Here is a 21,082-nt window from a genome sequence, read left to right on the forward strand (position 1 = left end):
AATGTGGTAATTAATTCTTTAAAAACTGGCTCTTCAACCACTGCAAATGGTTGTATACCTTCACATATGAAATTGATGATGAGCTTGTCAACAGTTGCTTGAGGGACATGTTTGCTTGCAGCTGCCAACATCACATCTGGTAACTTGTTTACTTCCTGAGAGCTTGTTTGGTGTGGCTGTGATCTTCCGTTGATGACTAGCTGATGTCACAACGATGTCATAGTACTGATCAATCAGCACCGCAGATGGCAAACAAAGTTTGCACTGCTTCAACATGCTATCTCCATTCCTCCCTCTGTACATGAACAACTCCTTTAGGCGCGGCCAGAGCCTCTCATGCTCCGGTATTTCTTGGTCATTTTTACTGTTTTGAATGTTGCTGTCTTCCATGAAGTTTCTCAAAACCTTCAGTACTTAAATTACTCTGAGCTCTTTCACTGTGCGATTATGATCAAAACCTACTGCGTTCAAATATCAGGGTTCATTGTTCCATTTGGCACTGGATACCACTATTGGCCACCAAAATGGCGGTCAAAAAGTTTGAATATTAATTAAAATCGTTGCCATATTTGGGAACGAATTGTGATTCTAAAAGTTATGAAATAGATTTGTTACTTTAAATTGTACTTAAGTACAGTAAAATTATACTCATAAAAGTACAAATACACGGAAAAAAAACTACTTATTTACAGTAGCGTGAGTAGTTGTACAGTAATTTGTTACTTCCACCCCTGGTAGTAACAGAAATAAATGAGCAGGGCAATTCAAATTAAATCATCAGTATAACAATTAGTGTACAGGCCCATCTCTGAGGAACCTAAACCTAACACAGAAATCATTGTGCCTGCGACTTCTTGGTCATTGATTCGAAAAAACATCATTTGATGCACTCAGATACATCATCAGTGATGTTTTCCCGTGTTATTGGGTGTTTCGGGTCTCAAAATATCAGACTCCCTGTCCTGCGGGACCCAGCCAGGGTTGATCAGACCCCGACTTGTGTCAGAGTAACACCCCTCCATGGCTCGCTCTTCCTCAGCCCCAACCATCTCGAGGTTCTCTCAGCTGCCTTGGTGCTGTTCCTAATAGCATTTTTAATTAATTTATTTTTAATTGGATATGAAAATCATTTCAGGGGCCGTAAAGAATACAGTAATGCCATTGGTTTAATAAAGTCATAAAGGGTTCCCAGCGGGAGGACAGAGAATGGGGCTGAGGTGGGGGTGAACACTCCGCAGAAGACAATCATTGGTAGAATTGCAGACATTTTCATAAGTGAAGATGGAACCAGTTTATTTATTTGCAAAGTTATGAATTGAAACATGTGAACTGATAATATGGGACAAGAAAGAAAGAATAAAGGATGATCAGCAATAGCTATCAGACTGGCCCACGTGACAAAGGTTGTTTGTTTAAATCCCGTGGACCTTACAAGCAATAAGAGGATTATGGAGGGTTGGGGGGGTCAGATGGGAGGAGTGGACCACATTGGGAGGATACAGAGGATAGAGACACCAGTGCTGCTTTTCTCAGCCTGGACTAACTGCACCATATTCCTGAATGAATTTTAGAATGATTGTCAGTAACACAATACACACCCCAACAGAGGACATGGAATTAAAGTTATTTTAAAATATCTCCTCATACAGGTAAGAAGTCTGTCGGTATAAAGTTTAAAAGATTCCATTCAGTATGGTCAGCTAAAGACAATATATGCTTTCTAATTATTTTGCACTGTCTACAATCTATATGCACTGTCCTGCGCCTACTGTTTATTTTTACTCAGGGGCACCTAAAGGGAGGGAAAATTAGGATGATTCCAAGGGTGCTGGAGTGACAGGGGCCCAATACGATATGATTTCATGGGGCCCAAAGTCTCTTTGCAAAGCTGTTTGCCCTGCGTCCTCGATGTGTATTTTTTTGTATCCAGTATTTATTGTTCAATGTTTTTGTTCTACTGCTTTTTTTTGTTCTTGATATCTGATGCACTGCAGAAACACTATTTATTTTAGTATGTGAAATGACAATAAAATGTCTTGACTATACTGTAAGTCTATTTTTATAACAATCCACTTCAAGTGAGACTCCAGTACATTTGAAATAGAAAAAAAACATACGTTACATCTTCAGCATCTTATTTACCTGCATGATCTATCAACAAAACTGTTTATTGTTGTTTTGCTGTTGTTCTTTTTAAACTGTATTCACTTCTCTGTTATTCACACAGTCTTAATACATAGAATTGAGGCCGTACTGCAGTATTTCAAGGTTCTCTTGGTTAAGACGCTTACGTGGACTTTCCATCCTGGCTTCTCCCTCACCACTCTCTTTCCCTTAGCTGATTATAGCACCCATCCGCTTCCTCTTTCAGTCCATCCCTCTTTCATGTGCCCCACCCCCCTCCAAAATATCAAAAGGCAGGAACAAAAAATTAAGAAAACAAGATGGCGGTCCTGAAAGTGACTTTCACCAAAACCAAGCGGGATAAGCTAGCCCAGATGCTGTGGATCCTGAACTGGGTGTCTGTGGTGACTGGCATGATTTTGCTCAGCCTTGGCTTCTTCCTGAAGGTGGAGATCCAGCAGCGTCAGGAGCTAATGTCTAACCGTGAGGTGTACTCTGTGCCTAACATGCTGATTGCTGTGGGCCTCATCGCCTGTGCCATCAACTTCCTGGGTGGTAAGATCTGCTACGATTGTGTGGACACCACCAAGTTCCTGCGCTGGAAGCTGCTGATGCTCCCCTACATTATCTGCACCTTTTTCTTCACCTTCTGCCTCCTGGCGGGAGCATTCATGTGCTATGCTATGCGCCATGAGCTGGAGGAGTCACTGTCTATAGGGCTGCAGGATGCCATGCGTTTCTACAAGGACACAGACAAACCTGGCCGCTGTTTCCTCAAACGGACTGTGGACCTTCTCCAAATCCATTTCCAATGCTGTGGCAATGATGGCTTCCGTGACTGGTTCCATATACAGTGGATCAGCAATCGGTACCTGGACATGTCCCGTGGAGAAGTGGCAGAGTAAGTGAGGGTTCTCATGGGACTTATCTCCAAATTCCATGTGCTTGCTATTTTAAAACCCAGATATGTCATTCACTGTAGGTCATTTACGCCTGATTGTTACATTACTGTTATTCAATGATATCCTTGGAAAGTGGTAACTGTACATATTATATGTTCCAGCACTGAACAAATGTCATGTCAGGTGACACTTAATGCATTGTGGTTCCAGTCATAGTTAGCTATGTTGTGCCATGATATCATTCCCTGTGCTGGTACCTTTGGTTCAATGGACTATATGCTCATTCTGGAGGAGGGGTGGCCAACATTACCCAGATAGGGCTGTTGTGTATGGCTGAACAACTCTCCCACCTGGGTTTGAGCAGCTGACCTAAAAGTTATCCCAAAAACCTGCATACACACTGGCTCTTCACGGAAAAGATTGGCCTCTCCTGTTCTAGAATATTGTTTATTGTAAAATGCTTGCTGCTATAATAAAGGTTTATAAAGCTTATTCTGACATGGTAGAGTGGTGTGTGATTTAGAGAGTCAGGATTCTATGCCTGTTGTCAGAAGGCTGTGGGCTCAAATCCCAGAGTTGGCAGAAAGACTTCACCATTAGACCCTTGTGCAAGACCCTTAACCCCATTTTGCTCCTGGGACTGTGTAACCTTACTTTCACAAAAAAATAATAAAATAGTATGTTGCGTTTGGTAAAATCATATACTATATAGACAACATGTAGCTAGCATCCTTAACCTGATGGAATAATGTTAAGTACCATGCATTGGATCTATGTCCATCATACTAGCCGACTGAGGAGCAACGTGGAGGGAAAGTACCTGACTGACGGAGTGCCTTTTAGCTGCTGCAACCCCAGCTCTCCGCGGCCTTGTATCCAGCACCAGGTGACTAACAACTCAGCCCACTATAACTACAACTACCAAGCAGAGGAGCTGAACCTGTGGCCACAGGGCTGCCGGCAGGCTTTGCTGGAGTACTACACCCACATCATGCAGTCCATCGGCCTCACCGTGCTCCTCATCTGGCTCTTTGAGGTGAGGGACATGCTGTCTGTGCTGTTGCAGTGATTATCTAGAAAACTCTGGATCACCATATCACTGTTTCTATACGTAGGTGATTTTTCAAATTCTGTAATAAATGCAGAAAGACAAAAATTCTTCAAAAAGTCATGCAGCATACACCCCAAGCCATCCACAAAGGAGAGTAATGGAGTGTCTCATCGCATGACCCGGCCACCTAACGGTAGAAAATATTGTGAGTTTGACCAGAAAGTGAAGGAAAAGTGGCCAATGAGTGCTCAGCATATATGTGGGACCTCCTTCAGGACAGCTGGAAAAGCATCCCAGGGGGTCACCTTATGAAACTGGTGCAGAGGACAAAGTATGATCACCCAGTCCTTGGAACAATTGGGGTTAAGGGTCTCACTTAAGGGCCTAATGGTGGGATCACTCTGCTGACCATGAGATTTGGACTACAGAGTCCCAACCCACAGAGCTGCACCCCAACCCCCCAACAAATATTTTTTTTTCTTGTTTAATACTATTTTGGTTAGTGTATAATTCCATATACAGCTCTGGAAAAAATTAAGAGATCGCTCAATAATTTTTTATTTATTTATTTTAATCTGTGTTTTTAATCCTGATTTAATCCTAGTTTTGCTGGAACAAGACTACACTGCAGGGCAGACTTCTTCCAGGCTCAGCAGTACCAAAGAACAAGGTGAAACACAAGACACTGGGAACAACCATAAACCATTTAGAGGGCAAAAGCAACTTTCTAATGGCGAATATGACTGTCGACTTATCCATCAGTTTCTCATGAATCGGAGGATGACATCAAGTGACCTTCAAAAGGAATGGGAAACATTAAGTGCAGGTGTGACGTGCACTGTCAGTACAGATGCACATCCATATATTGAGAAATGAATGAAATAAAATATTGTGCAGTGGTCTCTTAACTTCTTCCAGAGCTGTATATTATGTTATAGTTTTCATGTCTTTATGATTATTCTAAAATGTAGAGAAAAGTACAAATAAACCTTTCTATGGATCGGGGTGTCCAGGCTATTGAGTGGTACTATATGCAGTCATGAAGAGAAATCAGTTGCATTTGGGTTCACTTTTGGCCTTTGAGTCTCCTTAAACATTTAATGTTAACTATTATTTAATGTTAAAGATATAAGAGCTAAATATTTTTCAAGAATTTCGACTGAATGGGCAAATTAATTAGGTTAATTTAACTGCCACATAACGTACCTTAAATGCATATGTGGCAATAGCAAAATTTCACCTGTGAACTTCTATAGGGAGGCATAACATTAATCAAGGGCATCAAATTTGATGTTTGCATCATTCTAATAGTCATGTAAGCAGAAGAACATGAGGATAGACCAGTGTAGCTAAAATAAGTTTTTGTGGATTACTCGCAACTAATATGTATTTTATTACCAAACAATTATACATTTTTAGTCCATTAAGCAGCATCGTGTTATTCTGTTCTGTGAGCATCTCACAGGAGTAATACCACACCTTTCCTATGCTGGGTTAATGTGCCAAATAAGGCTGATCTCCAGGAAAAGTCCAGCACCATATGCTCGTGTGTTAAGATTGTTTCATTACTCCATATTACGAGTATCTCTCACTGGTCATGCCAGTCTTTTGGTTACTTAATCCACCAGCCAACATTAGTGAAGACTTCATGGGTTGAAAGGTATACTGATTTCTGATACTCTATTTAACTCTGAATTGTTTTAAAGAATAATTGCCTATTGTCGTAATATCATGTCTATTTGTTGCAACTTGTGTCAACAAAAATTTCCACCGGCCTTGATCATTTGTCAGTAAAGATTCTGATTTGCTTTGATTTGTTTACATTTAAAAAAATCATCAAATACTATCTTACAGGCATGGATAATAAAAGCATTTTGCCAGTGTAGGATAAAATGAATGGTAGAGTCTATGATGATGGCACTCAAATAAGGATGCACCTAGAGTACAGTATCTCTGTTTGGGGCAATTACTAATTTGAAGACCTGTCCATTAACAGATTGAATGATTGTGAGCATGGCTCGCATCCACAACGATCAAGCTCAGTGAAAACAGTCAACACTTGCATATTGTAGGGCCTGGGGTTAGGGATGCAGGCCCCCCACAATATGGAAAAACCACATAACATTTTTTGGTGCCCTTGGTGAGCAAAGTGTGTGTGCAAGTGGAGCACGGCGAAAAGTTAGAGATTTAAATTCACTGCAAGTTCTGCCCCAAAAAAATTGCCATTTAATATCTTATGCCAACACCGTGATCTATTGAAAGCACAATGTCACAATGCAGAAGGATTGGCTTTATTTTAGAGCAAAATATTTTAGGTTCTCTACTCTGACATGCTGTGATCCCTTCCTGCAGCTCTCTGTATTGACAGGGGTTCGCTACCTGCAGACATCCATGGAGAATGTGCTGAGGCAGGGCGACCCTGACTCCGAATCTGACGGCTGGCTCCTGGAGAACAGCTTTGCTGAGACTGCTCGCTACAACTTCAACATCATCAAGAACCTGGGGAAATGCTATCAGGTGGACGATGATCCCAACATTGACTTCCAGAGTCCTACCCAGCCTGGGCCTGACAACGTGCATCCCAAACCCATCGCTTTTGCCACCTGATCTCCTTATGGATCTCTGGGAACTCTTTTTTTTATCACAGAGGTATCTGGGAAAAGGTGATTCAAGAAGGAGAAATCAAGACACATTCGTACTTAAAAGGATGGGGAATAATATTATTTTTGTGTCTTGTCTTGTGCCATATGCAAACTTGTTTAACAGTGAAGTCATTAAAAAGATAATTTTGCTGTGCTCCACTTGCACACACACTTTGCTCACCAAAAAAATGTTATATGGTTTTTCCAGATTGTGGGCGGCCTGCATCCCTAACCCCAAGCCCTACAATGTGGCAGTGTTGACTGTTTTCACTGAGCTTGATCCACCAATTTCATCAAAGATTTTTGTTAAATGTGTTCTTGAGTAAGGTTATAAGAAAGTATTAAGGATAGTCTACATCAGATTCATCAGATGGTTGTAAGGACATAAAACTTATAGGTCCTGCAGGCCCCAACTCTGATCAGCCTGCATCAGTCTATTTCAGAACTCCAAGAAAAGGATCCACTGGCCCAGGCAAGATTGGACTCCATGCATCAAACCATCCCTTTTAAGGAAGGCAAAGCCCTGCTGGCTCCTGAGAATAACTGGAGCAATACAGAAAAAGCAAGACCTTTCACCCCCTGGAGTGGCCAGAGTTCCACAGTCGATCCACAGAACAACAGCTGTCAGTCCCCAGACACAGACACCTTTTCCACTAGAAATAGGATAACTCACCACACATAGATGTTAGGGACAAATACACGCATGTTTGGTCTCGTTTGAATAGGCATGAGACGGCGAGTGTTATACACTCAGATTTAAGGCAGTATAGTTTTCCCTAAGAGAACTATAGAAACTTCGGCTAAACCCACCAAACTGAGAGAGCCTCTCACATGGCAGAACAAGGGAATTACGACAACCCCCTAAAGTGATCTGATTGGCTGAGGACTTGAGAACCAAGGCCAACAATGCCCCTAAAATTAACCGTTGACCGAAATTGGTCAGTCTTCAGAGACATGCCATCACCTGGTTTAGATACTTAAGGAAGGGCCTCAGAAGGATTCGGGGAGTCACTCTGTAATCAGAGCTCCCACAGAGAACTGCGTGAAAGTCCATCTGTAGTCAGATACTTTCCGCAGAACTTTGTGCACTCTCAGCTGAGGAATGTGATTGTTTAATATTGTATTTGTCCAAATGTATTTACAAGTATGTGGCCACATGTCAATAATTATATATTGTAATATGTTTAATAAATGTTGTCTTGATTACTTCATGACTGTCTGATTTGCTAACTTCTTTATAAACTTTCCAGATTGGGCTTCTATCTTGATTAGGACTAAAGTGGTAAATACTATCTTGCAGCCTCTGGGTTAAATCCCCTTTATCCGGGTCCCAAACTCGACTGCCCAAGTTAAGTTAGGTGGATACCAAAACCGCACCTCTGGAGTTCGCACACGCTCAGTTACGGGCCGACTTAACCTCTGAGGTCAACACATGCTGATGAAAGGTACCGGTCTACCCTCTGAGGGGCGTACACACTATGTTCCTAGGCACCGGGCATAGTCCCTGAGACGCTCACATGGTAAGACAATGGGCGGCATCGGCGGAGTCCCTGAGACGAGCCCAAAGTAAACCTTGTACAAACTACCGCAACAAAAGGTGCGCCGTCACAGCCGCTGAGGTTGACACATGTTATGATATGGGCTGCCCCCGGCTGAGCCTCTGAGGTGAACGTACATGTGGTTCAGGTAAACATCGGCTTAATCTCCGAGGCACCCACATGCTCAGTAATTGGCAGACACTGAGCCTTTGGGGAATTATATAGGTCGAGGGACCCGAATAATCAGAGGCTGACATTGTCTTAAATGGTGGCAGTTTCCGTACCTCTAAGACAAACCCTGTGGGACGAGCCCACGGATCGCCCTGTCGGCCGAGGCGAATCTGGCGGACTCCTTCGTCAGGGGTAAACTAGAGTTGGTAATCTAAAGGAGAGTCCCGAAGTAATCCGAACAACATAAACGTCATGACTACAATATACTGAAATAAGGTCATTAATAAAATGGAGTCAGATATATGTCTAAAAGAATATCTTGTATATTAAAAAGGGTAAGTAATTCCCAGGAGCGCTTGGAAGGACCAACACGCATTCACAGCCTTCGGCTGCGCCATTGGATTCCGCCATTGGGCCAGTGGGCGGCTCCCTACATGGTTAATGCCCTGTCAATCCCCATTAAAGGGCATGAGACTGCAGTGCTATGTAAAGACACAGAAATTAAGAAGGGTTGGGAGAGAAGTTAAGAATGTCCAAATAAAGTGTGTGCAGATTTTGTTCTTACCCAAGAACAAATTCTAAATAAGAAAACAATGATGAATGCATGAATCTTTGTGAAAACTTTTCAGGTGAATGAGGCCCATTATCTTTGAAACATGTTTTACCCAACTTCACATATACCCTACGGGGAAAAAGACTACAGTGGTAATGTTCTCCTGTAGTAGCTAATGTGTATTCCAATGTGCATACTGTGCTTAAATCTTAATATAATAATCTAGGCAACAGATTCAAGGTATGCTAACATACTGCCAGCCACTAATACTGCCTATAACTATATTTATTTCCAATTTTAATGCTCAAAAAAGATGCATAACAAATATACATGGTGTATAGTTAACAAATCACTGGACATGTGGGAAAGAGAATTGTGACTTTTTAAAAATGTTATGCTTTCTGGAAGTATACATCATATTCAATCTTGACATCACCAGCTCCCCCACAGCTGTATGAAATGCCTGTTACTAACACATGTCTTCTCATGAAGGGCTCTATGGTTACTAGCTACTGTAACAAATATAATTCATTGAATTAATACACTATGTTATTAACACATTACATTATACTACATACAGATTTATGACGTGTTCTTAAAGTGCAGAACTGTTTGCAAACTGCAGGTAATGTGACAATCTTTAACCAAAAAGGCCTGAAAGAACATTTTTGCTATGAAATTCTTGTTTAGCCTTTACACTTGTGGGCCAGACTTACTTACTTGTGGCATTAAAATAGTACTGTCAGGATTTACTAAAGACGTGCAGCGGTGGACAGGTGTTGACAATTTTTTCACCTAGTCATATTACATCTGCATTTATATGAGTTCCATTTCAAAGCGCAAAATTTAGGGAGAAAAGTATTTAAACGAATCACACAACATGATTTACTAAGGTTTGCGGTGGGCAATTTACTGCATATTTCAGGGTTATTTAATGCGGAAAAAGATGTCATATTTTGTGCTGCCCTTGGCAGATTAGGTTGGTCATCATTTAAATGAACTGACTGCGTCTGTGTTCATAAATCTGAGCATTTTTAGTAGATCACCCACAGAACTGGGGACCTCATTAGTTTTTTTTTGCCCTGCTTAGTAAATCTGGCCCTTGATGTTCTACAGTAACTGTAGATCTATTTGTGTGTGTGTGTGTCTTCTCAATGTGGTTAAATACAACATGCACACACACACACACACACACACAAAAACAAACAAGCAAAATCTTAGGAAACAGTGTCACCCACTGCCTGACCAGGCCAGTCCCATACTTCTATTAGGCCTGTATATAATACTGGTAAAATTTGTTGGAAATCCTTTTTGGAAAGAAAATAGAGATGTACTGGAGCTGTATTACATGCACTTACTACCCCCTGAACAAAAATATCCTCTCTGACTCTTTGATCCATTGGTATCCTAAAGTACACACTAATCGGATTTCTTTTTGTGTCACACGGTCCTGCTGGATTATAGGATGAGAATCTGAGCTGACAGTCAAAAAACAACGACCGCAGTTTGAATCTTCTGTATAAATACAGTTAAATCATTTTGTATTAAATAATAGAGGGAAATGATATATATTTAAAATCGGGTTGCCTGTCATTAAATAGCATTTTAGCTAGTGAGTAAACAGATCATTTCACAGACATTCATAATTTCAATCAGACATTAAACATGCTAAGGTACAATTATAATTTTCAGTAAATATTTATTGTATAAATAATAAAGCTGAATTCATGTATTTTAATATTAAGTACTACAATATATATCCAGTATATATCAGTATTTAAAGGCAAATACATTATAAGATGCATGCATACATAGCCAAATGTACATTTATTTATTTATTTATTTGTTTTGTTAAAAGATATGTTCTGTTCTTACTGCCCTTTTATTTAAAATAGTGACATTTTACATAAATACTCTTGACAAGCCATAAATAGATACAGACATAGATTCACCAAATGTTTTTGTCAAACGGCTAATAAATAAATAAATAAGTAGATAGATAAACAAACGATTAAATAAATAATGATGACGACGTCGACGACGACAAAAACAACAACAACAATAATAATAATAATAATAATAATAACAATAATAATAATAATAATAATGTGAGATTAAATAATAAAAATATATAATTAAATAAGATAAAACTAAATACATACACTAAATATACTTGCGTCGCTGTCGTGCACAAGCTGCTCTGTGATTGGTGAATCCAGCGCCGCCGCCTGCACGTATTGCATCGTCATATTTGTACGCAGACATAGGATCTAAGGAAACGTAAGTAACCTGGAAATAACATAATTCAGAAATTACGTATGGTAGATATATATCATTTATCTAGTATTTATGCATTTATTTTAACCTTATTCATTATTCAAGGAACAGTATGCTTGTCTTTGCCGAAAAGCAGCTTCGTTGTTTTACCGCTAGTCGTACGTTATGATATGCTTTCAGAGATGCTGCGTTTATCATTTAGTGGTAATAACTGCGTATTTGTGGTGTTGAGCTCCCTACATAATTTCGTTTGTCATTTGTTGTCATTTGCGATGTATTCTTATTATTTCATCATTCAGATCTTGTTTTCCGTGGACGCATTGACGAAAGCTGAGTAGTGGCCGACATTGTGCGGTGTGTTTCTGGAAAGGATGAGGCACTTGTAAACAACGCGCGTCCCGTTTTATATATTACTGGCATTGAATGGCTAAGTCCAATAGTGTACAAAAGTGAACATGATGGATGGGACTTACCTAAGCTACATGTCTCTGGGATATCTCAGTGCTCACATTCTAACAACAAAAACTACCGTAACACCTTACTTGACTGGGCACAAATAATGTCGTATTGTACTATTAATTATTATTATTTATCCACCACAAACTAAGTCGTACTTACATGCTGATCTCATGTTAATTCATAATTAATGAATCGTGACGCATATTTTATCTCAATCAGCCACTGTATTAGTTCATGATTTGTTCGTAATTTAGTAGTTATTGAGTTGTTACTAACTATTTGTGTTCCGTCAAGTAGTGTTACTGTATGTTGCAATTCAACGAAGTATAGCTAAATAAGTGTAACGACAATAATCGGCATTTATTGTATATATAACTATATAGCATCAATTGTATATATAACTATATAGCACCATCAATATTTCAATATTGAAAATTTGACCAAAAATCAATTCAGTTTCAACGTTGATAATTTACTGTAACACTGACCATAATTCAATGCATTCAGTGTTGAAACAATAACATGGTGCTATCTAGGGTATAATCAGCTGGAAGATGGATGGCTGGCTGATCTTTCTTTTGTGCCTAAACACAACATGGACAAAAATTTGCCATCTTAACTTCTTTTGACTGCTGTACTAATGTATTTTAACAGGAAACTAGTGTCTTCATTGAATTCATGTTCTATGTAGTTTTCTATCGAAAAATGCATGTGTAACACAAGCAATCAAAAACTTGCTTACACATATCTCAAAAGACATGAAATTTCGAAAAGCGTTTCAGGCATTAGGGTTGCGTTATTTTGTGAATCTATTATAGTAAATCTATAATTGAAGGACTTGATGTTGCTCAGTACTTGCTGAGATACCAAGAGGAAATCTGGTTCTCTTGGAAAAAAAACAGACTTCTTGGTGAAATTATTACTTCAAAACATAATGTGTCAGACCATCTTAAATTTCACAGCTGCTTTTCTGGTTCTGCTCATTTTAACATCATTCCTCTGCCCCAGAAACTTAAACAAGGACTTAAAAAGGAGTGATACTTAGCTGAGTTAATGGATCATGGCAAGGCATACTTGAACTTTGTATCTCTAAATAGTGAGGGAGCATTTATCATCGTCTACTAAATGAAATGATGACGTCTGCACTGCACTACATTTTTGGTGCCTTTATTTTTACAGAAGGTTCATTTTTTGTTATGAGTAATAGAAACGTGAAAACGTTTGATTGTATGCATTGGAGACACAGTTTGTAAACTTCTGTTTGATTTTTCTAATGCATTATTTTGACCACTGAGGAAAAGTCTATGATATTTAAGGTGAACATTTCAAACATGTGGTGTAAATGGTGGAACTGGGATTGATGAGCCTGCAGGCCACAGTAATGTCTATGTTTATAACAGTTATTCTAATAGAATATGACTTCTCTAGAACTTCCTTATTGTAAACTTAAATAGCAGAAATCTTCATTTTGACACCTGAGGAATTTAAATGTTAGATTGGTAATAAAGAACCAGAAAAAGAATACACTTTACTGGCCAGGTTTGCCTACATGTACGAGGAATTTGTCTTGGCTGTATTGGTACATACACGAACAAACCATATAGAACAAAAATTAAGAAAAAATATATAAAATAAGTGTAAACATGCAAGCAACAATGCAAATCAATATAGATTACAGTATACAAAATGTGCTGTGTTTTTAAGTGTCATGCAAATTGAAATACTTAGAACCAAGTTCCTAAATATATACAAGTAAATAACGTTATTATTATGCCAGTTATTAGCCTAAATTAATGTATCCCTTCAAAAGTAGTTTTGGGTTTCTAATTTCTGAATATTTCTGAATATATTTCCGGTGGCTTTTGCAGGGTGGACTAATTAAAACAGTTAAACCATGATGAAGACAGGACTTCTCTGCCTCCTGGTGTGCTCTTTAGCCTTGGTCTCATTTGGCCAAGCCCAGGAGACAAGTCAGGACATCATCGAACTGGTGGCCAGGAACACAGAATTTGCTACTAATCTTTACCGCAAGATTGCTAGTTCCAGCGACAATAACATAGTCTTCTCACCCCTGAGCATTTCCGCATCACTAGCCACAATGTTATGGGGCAGTCCAGGGCTCACACGCGACCAGATCCTTGCGGGGCTGTCATTGGCAACCCTGAAGCAAAGCAACCAACCAGAACGAATTCCAGAACTCTTTCAGGGGTTGCAGGAGAGTCTGTCTCAGAACGGGGCACTTCAGCCAGACCAGGCCACGGCCTTCTTTGTTCAACAACAGCTGGAGGTGGAGAAAGCTTTTAGTGACCAGGCTAAGAAGTTCTTTGGTGCAGACATCAACAAAGTGGATTTCTCAAACGTCCAGGCCAGCACAACCACTATTAATGATTACATGAGGAGCCGGACAGGTGGCAACGTGAGATCTGTAGCTGAAAACGTTGACCCCCAGACCCAGCTCATGCTCATCAGCAGCATCTTCTTTCAAGGTGACGTGCTTTCATGTGGCGTTATTATCATGTGCATGCCATGGAGTACTATATGATTTGCTTGAATACTTGGAAGCAAGTAGGTACTAAATATTATACTAATATTGTTCAGCATGAAAAAATTCCATGTAGTTGTGGGGTTTATTTTGGGTGCTCCAGTTTCTCCCCATATTCCAAAAAGGTGAATTGAGGTTAGCAAATTATCTATAGGGCTGCAATAGGTTGGTGCCTCATCCTCGGATGTTCCCAGCCTTGTGCCCATAGCTTCTGGCACAGGCTCCAGACCCCACAACCCTGCATAGGACAGGGGGGTATAGAAAATAAAAGCATTAAGATACTGCATTATACTATCCATCCATCCATTGTCCAAACCGCTTATCCTACTGGGTCACGGAGGGCACGAGGCAGGGAACAACCCAGGATGGGGGGCCAGCCCATCGCAGGGCACACTCACACACCAGTCACTCACACATGCACTCCTATGGGCAAGCAACTCCAATTAGCCTCAGCATGTTTTTGGACTGTGGGGGGAAACCAGAGTATCCAGAGGAAACCCCACATCGACATGCGGAGAACATGCAAACTCCGCACACATGTGACCCAGGCAGAAACTTGAACCCAGAGGTGTGAGACAACAGTGCTAACCACTGCACAACCATGCCGCCCCAATGTAGTTTATATTTAACTCAAATATGTGTACAGGCAGTTCCCAGGTTACGAGCAAGATCTGTTACCCAAGTCTGTCTTTAAGTATAATTTGTAGGTAAGTTGGAAAAATAATATAGTACATTATAATAATTATTATTATATAGTAATAATAAAAGTAACTACATAGGGTACTATACTGTGCCTTTGACAATCAAACAGCTGAAGCCACACAATGTTTTCTTGAGCATCACAAATTAGTTCATGCATTTATTATTACAAACCATTGTATTTGACAAAAAGTTTTAATACAATAGACTTTCCGGCTGTCCGTTCATAAGTACGAATTATCCGTAAATCAGATGTTCTTAACCTGGGGATGCCTGTATTGGGCTGCCGTAAGTGCATTAGTTTGACTGATAGGTCAGTTTGGATCAGTTGACCAGCTGAAGTGTTTGTGTTTCCACAGCTAAGTGGGAGCTTCCCTTTAACAGCAGCTTCACGCAGGAAGAACGTTTCTTTGTGAACAAGTACAAAACTGTGCAAGTGCCGATGATGTTTAGGGTGGACAGGTACTATCTGGCCTATGATGGAAGCCTTAAAGTCGGCATCCTGAAGTTGCCATTGCAGGCCAAGGTCGCCATGCTCATTCTTCTGCCAGACAAGGATGTCGATTACACCTCCATCGATGAGGAGCTCACCAATGAGAACTTCCTCGGCTGGGTCAAGAAGCTCAAGAAAACGTAAATGTCCTTTTCTCACAAATTCACACAGATATGCTAGCTTATTCTTTGGTGGATGGGCCCCAGACCTGGAATACTTAATCAGAACACTTGACTAATGTGTTAAACGTGGTCTACCCGGAGATCCCTGAGGACTGGTTTGAGAAATGCTGCTGTAGCTTTATTAGATGTGCTCTTTCTGGGACACCGGCCTGTAGCTTTCTGTTGGCCTGGCATGTACTTCTGCTTCATGTTTCTTTTGCCTCTTCTCCAGCAAGCTAGAGGTGCAGCTGCCTAGGATCAGGCTGGAGCAGTCCTACGCCATGACAAAGGTGCTGCCTGACCTTGGTATCGACAATATTTTTGACAGCAGGGCCGAACTCACTGGGTTCAGCAAATCGGCAGAACTGAAGATGTCTGAGGTCAGTCAGCAAAGCAAGTAGCAGGGTGCTATATGACTGTTTTAGCACTCTGGCTCTACATCAGGGGTAAGCAACCCAGATCCAGGAGTGCTGATATCCAGCAGGTTTTCTATCCTACCTGGATTCTGATGAAACTTTCATGAACTCTGGCAGATGGTAGCAATATTAGATAGGATGTAAAACCTGCTGGATACCATCACTGCAGGATTAGGCTGCCTACCCCAAGTCTTCATTGTCTTTTTATATTACATTTACAGTTACGTTGTGAGGATTTTAAAACCTGTTTGCCAGTTGTTCCTATATAAATTAGTCTTGTGAACTGAACAGATTTGGAAGTGTTAGAGCCAATTTGTAAGTGGATTAAGTTTTGTATATAGCGGTCTTGAAACATTTTTTGGTAAGACAAGCCACTGCAGGAAAATTCCAGAAACATAAACATTGTTGTGATGTGATTTAGCCATACCATGGGTAGTAGTTTACCTATGAACCAATACAGCTTATTTAATCTATCCATCTATTCCCTATAGCTGTACAGGGACATGTTGAGCCTATTCAAGTAGCACAAGGCACCAATCCAAAGGCCTCCCAAAAAAAATCAAAAACAGCATGAAGTAGGATTTGAACCAGCGACTTCCCACCACACACATTTTATGCAGGCTGAGAGGAAACATTTTGAGCATCATACATCTATCAAGCACAGTAGATTACAAAACCCTGAGCCCATACTGAGAACAGCAAGATATCTTAAAATGTATCTTGATATTTAGAGTGATGATGAACCATCAATACGAAGCATTTTGTTCTTGACAAGAGAGTGACCGTCAAAATACAGAGGCCGACACAAAAAAATAGTTTTTATTTTGTTCTCATACTTTCTTTTAAATCGTTTCAGCGTGTCACACCATAACTTATCAGATTAAAATGGATGATATTGTATTGGCTAGCTTGTCATTTCTAGTGAACACTTTCTGTAAATGAACAGAGATAATCAAAGACTTCTGTAGTTGGCAAGTGTTTTCCTGAAGGTAACCAACAGTAAACCTGACAACTTCAAATTTTTAAGCACACATACAGTAATCATCTACAGTTGTGGTGACAAAAGACACTTGCACTGGTGTGTTTTACACAATTCATACAAAACCATAGAGTTCATAGGCAGCCTATTCCGTTACAAAGCTCACATTCGTTAAACTATATGATTTTTGAACTAGTTACCCCCCCCCCCCCCATACACACACACACATGCACACACAGCCATGGGTGGGAATCAAACCTGAAGGTGGGTGGGTGCTCCTCGCTGAACTACCAGGTCGTACTACTTTCATTCGTTTCAGTAAATTATTTGTGTACAGTGATAATTTCTCAGCATAGTTTTAAGAGGAAAAGTTTACGGCATTACAGTGAAGTTTCAAGCAGTTTTGTACAGTTACTATGAGATGATATCCTGAGATTGTGCCATGTTGGTTTATGGTACAGTTTTTTAGTTAAGTTTGAGAATGAGACAAAACCTACCTAAAACTTATATCCATCAAATACCGATAAATAGGCAAAAGAGTACCTCTAACATTCCTCTAGAGATGTACAATATAATTATAGATAACACACATACACAGAGCTCTGGAAAAAACAAGAGATTACTCCATTTTGTTTAAGAATCTGCATTGTTAACTCCTGATATAATCCTGGTTCTGCTGGCAGGATGCTTCCAGAGAACAATGTGAAACAGGAAACACTGGCAAAGACCACAAACTAGCCAGGTAGAGGGTAGAAGCGACTTTCTAACGCCAAAGATGATCGTCAATTTATCCAGCAATGCCTCATGAATCAGAGGATGACATCAAATGACCTTCAAAAATAATGGGAAACAAGTGGACTGCTGGGACAGTTTGTAATAAGCTGCTAGAAGGAGGACTGAGGTCCAATAAAGCAAGAAATAAGCCCTTCATTAATGACAAACTGAGAAGATGCCAGGGTAAAGTTTACAAAAAATGTATGTTTTACAGAAGCATACCCATAAACTGAGAAATGAGTGAGACTAAAAGTTTTGCTGTGGTCTCTTAATTTTTTCCAAAGCTATGTGTGTCACCTAATTATATTAAATCATATTAAAGTTCTGACATCTTGGTATTTTTGTTTTCCGTAAGAATTTTGAAGTAAGATATAATTTTGTTTGGAAAAATTGAAAATGTGGGAAAATAATATCATCTTAATTTCAGGTACTGCATAAGGCCATAATTAAGGCTGATGAGGAGGGAACATCAGTTACTGCTTCCCTGGCAACCAGCGTCAGCGAATTCTCCATGCTCCCCCGCCTCACAGTGAACCGACCCTTCCTCTTCCTCATCTATCATGAGATCACCAACAGCATCCTGTTCATGGGCCGAGTGATCGACCCTACCAAGAGCTGATGTGATGGAGTGATACTGCGACAGGTTCAGTGACCTACACTAACCTGCTCAGTTCCTCTCAGCCCTTTGTCACATTTTAAAATCACTTTTTTGGTTTTTGTGTCATGCACTTTCTAATCCTATGTTTATGTTTAGAAATAACTTGTGTTTGGAAACTTAATGATTTACCTCTTTCATAAAATAGAAAAGGATATTCATGTTCATTATCATTAAAACTGCTGAATAACTATCAATATTCCAACTGCTTATCCTGGATAGGGTTATGCTGAGATAAGTATTTACAATATCAATATGTATAGATTTTCTATAACTGCTTATCTTATACAGTTTTGCAAAAGGGCCAAAAAGAACTTCAGCCAGTAACACACCTGCTAAACCTGGCCATTGGTTGCTGAGCTGAATAAGGTGTGTTTGAACAGGAAAATCTTCTAAATGTGTTGCAATATGATTCTCCAGGACCTGAATTGGGAAATCCTGCACTAGTATATAGTGATATGTAAATTGCATTATGTTTAAATTATATACTCAGAAATAAAAACTCAATACAGACCTTACTATGGGCATGTATCACTTGTGTTATAGTAGTTGAACTTGATGCTCAAAATAAGGGATTTTAACCATGTTATGTTCATAAAAATACCTACGACATCTGTCCAGATCTATAAAAAAAACAGCAATGCATGCTATGTTACAAAAATAAACTGAAATACATACTGTACAACTGTTCTAATCTCTTTCTCTTTTTATACAAATGATACCAGTACTGTTGGAATAAGGCAGGAAAGGGTGTGTATGTATTCTAACTGGCAAACTTCAAATTCTGATATTCCTTTTAAGCCAGTTTATCTCAACCCAGTCCTCATTTTTGCTCCCTCCCATCTGAACCAAGCAATCAAGTACACCAAGTACCTAGGACAGGTATGTTGGGAGCAAACATACATGTCTGGGGTCCCTAAGGACTGCGTTGAAATGCACATGCTCAAGTTAGCTGGAGGGATTGCTTTTTTCTGAATGTTGGTTTACTAGTCTATTTGTTGTGTTACCCGGAGAGTCAGAGAATCAAATCAGAGGGATGCTGATTTCTCCATAGGTGGAGAAAGACTGTCACAATGAAGAGAAAGCAGGGCATAGAATGCGGGAATATGGAGATGGGTGGAGAATCTTCCTGGGATTCCCATTTTTACTGCATCCCGAAAGAGTTGGATTTTCTTTGCCTGCAATGAAAAGATGAGGGAAACTGATTTGTTTAGTTTGAAGTGAAGCTTCGAAGAATTTATGCTTTGTATAACAATCGTTTAAGGATGAAAAATAATTTATGATTTATTATTCTTTCATGTATTACTTAAAATAAAAAAAAAATTATATCCATCAATATCCAGTAATACAAATTACAAATTTACAACAGACAATGAAAGTCTAGTTGAACTATGGCAAAAAGAAACCCTCTTCAATATACAGTAATCTAGTGCTCTATAGTCATTTTATCTGTCGTATTTAGCTTTTAGTGATTTGTCTACACTGCAAAAAAAAAAAATGAAAGCAAGTATGATTTTATATTTAGGTAACATTCAAATTTTATTAATAAACTGACTACACTGCAAAAAAATGGCCTGCGAAATTAAAGATATTTTTTCCTGTTTTTGAGGCAAGATGGCCTAAAACTGGCTAAATTAAACCACCATTGCAGTAATAAAATTGTTCTTGGTAAGATTTCCCAAATTATGATGTCATAATTGTGTACAGGATGAGCGAACAGGGAGCGGGGAAATCAGGATTGGGCACACGGAAATCCAAAAAATGGGGTTTTATTATGGACAGAGCACAACATGAAAAAACAATGTCAGTGACTGGACTGGGGAAACAGACATGAACGCAGAACAGCTTGTGAACATAGGGATTCCACATGGGGTTAATGAGGGGGCGTGGCACACAAGAGGATTGTACGAGCAGGTCATGACATAAGACAATATGCCTAAATGCAAGCAAATTAATCTTATCCATAAGATTTGTTTTTAGTCAGTTTATTAATAAAATTAGAATTTTGTCCAAATATAAGAAAATATTGCTTAGATTGCTTGCTTAGATTTTTATTTTTTGCAGTGATGTTACTGGAATGATTTTCACCCGTTTTTAACAATTATATCAGCCAAAGCAAAACCAATCATTCATAGACATTTTAGGACTGCAGTATCCATTTTTTGTGATATACTTGCAGTAGTTGCTGGCATACACTGCACCTACATGGTTAGCTTCCTGGTCTCTTTGATCGTGCTGCTCCGATGGTCCAGAGTGCTGCTGGTGTTGCTACGGATCAGAACTGGCATGGAGGAGGAGGGGGCATGGCCAAAGTGGTGAGAGCGGAGGCCGTCATCTGTGAGTGATAAGGGCCTGTCTATGGCTTTCACATTAACTCGCTCTTTATTTCCCGTTTCCTCTATGACTCACATTCCTGATCTGTTTCTGACCTTGCACACACCCCAACGATCTGCCCCTTTTCCCACACTCACTCTGTAATTCTCGCCACGGGCTTATATGATGGTACACAGTACAAGCTTTTTCAGAGTGTTTCAGATGCTTCAACACAAAGGTCGATAGTGTAGGTTCAGAAAGTAGAAGCAAAATTTTATTTCAACCAACCACTTGCATTGGCTGACTATGTGTTGTGACCTCCATTTAGTTCTC

General features: G+C 39.7%; 3 protein-coding genes across 5 annotated transcripts in view; 2 read left to right on the plus strand and 1 right to left on the minus strand.

Moving 5' to 3' along the window:
* Positions 1-2,444: 2,444 nt before the first annotated feature.
* LOC125723777 (photoreceptor outer segment membrane glycoprotein 2-like) lies at positions 2,445-6,696 on the plus strand. The gene is made up of 3 exons (XM_049000515.1): positions 2,445-3,025; positions 3,816-4,062; positions 6,430-6,696. The coding sequence occupies exons 1-3, from the start codon at positions 2,445-2,447 to the stop codon at positions 6,682-6,684; spliced, it is 1,083 nt and encodes a 360-aa protein (XP_048856472.1). The 3' UTR covers positions 6,685-6,696.
* Positions 6,697-11,135: 4,439 nt separating this feature from the next.
* On the plus strand, positions 11,136-19,121 carry LOC125723776 (protein Z-dependent protease inhibitor-like). Of its 2 annotated transcripts, none has more exons than XM_049000513.1 (5): positions 11,136-11,261; positions 13,586-14,203; positions 15,318-15,591; positions 15,845-15,992; positions 18,209-19,121. In XM_049000513.1, the coding sequence occupies exons 2-5, from the start codon at positions 13,612-13,614 to the stop codon at positions 18,398-18,400; spliced, it is 1,206 nt and encodes a 401-aa protein (XP_048856470.1). In that variant the 5' UTR covers positions 11,136-11,261; positions 13,586-13,611; the 3' UTR covers positions 18,401-19,121. The 2 variants fall into 2 exon arrangements, with proteins under 2 accessions (XP_048856470.1, XP_048856471.1); XM_049000514.1 differs by lacking the exon at positions 11,136-11,261 and adding an exon at positions 11,267-11,302.
* A 127-nt stretch (positions 19,122-19,248) lies between these two features.
* Positions 19,249-21,082, minus strand: part of LOC125723775 (serine/threonine-protein phosphatase 4 regulatory subunit 4-like) — a 34,848-nt gene continuing 33,014 nt past the window's right edge. Inside the window, exons 23-24 of one of the 2 annotated variants that reach the window (XM_049000512.1) lie at positions 20,642-20,717; positions 19,249-19,614 (exon numbers count right to left, since the gene is read on the minus strand). In XM_049000512.1, coding sequence (XP_048856469.1) covers positions 19,581-19,614; positions 20,642-20,717 — 110 coding nt within the window. In that variant the 3' untranslated portion in view covers positions 19,249-19,580. Of the gene's footprint in view, positions 19,615-20,641; positions 20,772-21,082 lie in introns of both variants that reach the window. The other variant, XM_049000511.1, reaches the window with a different exon arrangement.

Source organism: Brienomyrus brachyistius, unplaced genomic scaffold (genome assembly GCF_023856365.1).
Source record: "Brienomyrus brachyistius isolate T26 unplaced genomic scaffold, BBRACH_0.4 scaffold51, whole genome shotgun sequence".
NCBI lineage: Eukaryota > Metazoa > Chordata > Actinopteri > Osteoglossiformes > Mormyridae > Brienomyrus > Brienomyrus brachyistius.

Excerpts from the sequence above, each read along its gene's own strand:
- LOC125723777 (XM_049000515.1), top strand. The coding sequence starts at position 2,445 with ATGGCGGTCCTGAAAGTGACTTTCACCAAAACCAAGCGGGATAAGCTA. Across the intron at positions 3,026-3,815 it reads TCCCGTGGAGAAGTGGCAGA|CCGACTGAGGAGCAACGTGG; the intron begins GTAAGTGAGGGT and ends CCATCATACTAG. Across the intron at positions 4,063-6,429 it reads TCCTCATCTGGCTCTTTGAG|CTCTCTGTATTGACAGGGGT; the intron begins GTGAGGGACATG and ends CCCTTCCTGCAG.
- LOC125723776 (XM_049000513.1), top strand. The coding sequence starts at position 13,612 with ATGATGAAGACAGGACTTCTCTGCCTCCTGGTGTGCTCTTTAGCCTTG. Across the intron at positions 14,204-15,317 it reads CAGCAGCATCTTCTTTCAAG|CTAAGTGGGAGCTTCCCTTT; the intron begins GTGACGTGCTTT and ends GTGTTTCCACAG. Across the intron at positions 15,993-18,208 it reads CAGAACTGAAGATGTCTGAG|GTACTGCATAAGGCCATAAT; the intron begins GTCAGTCAGCAA and ends TCTTAATTTCAG.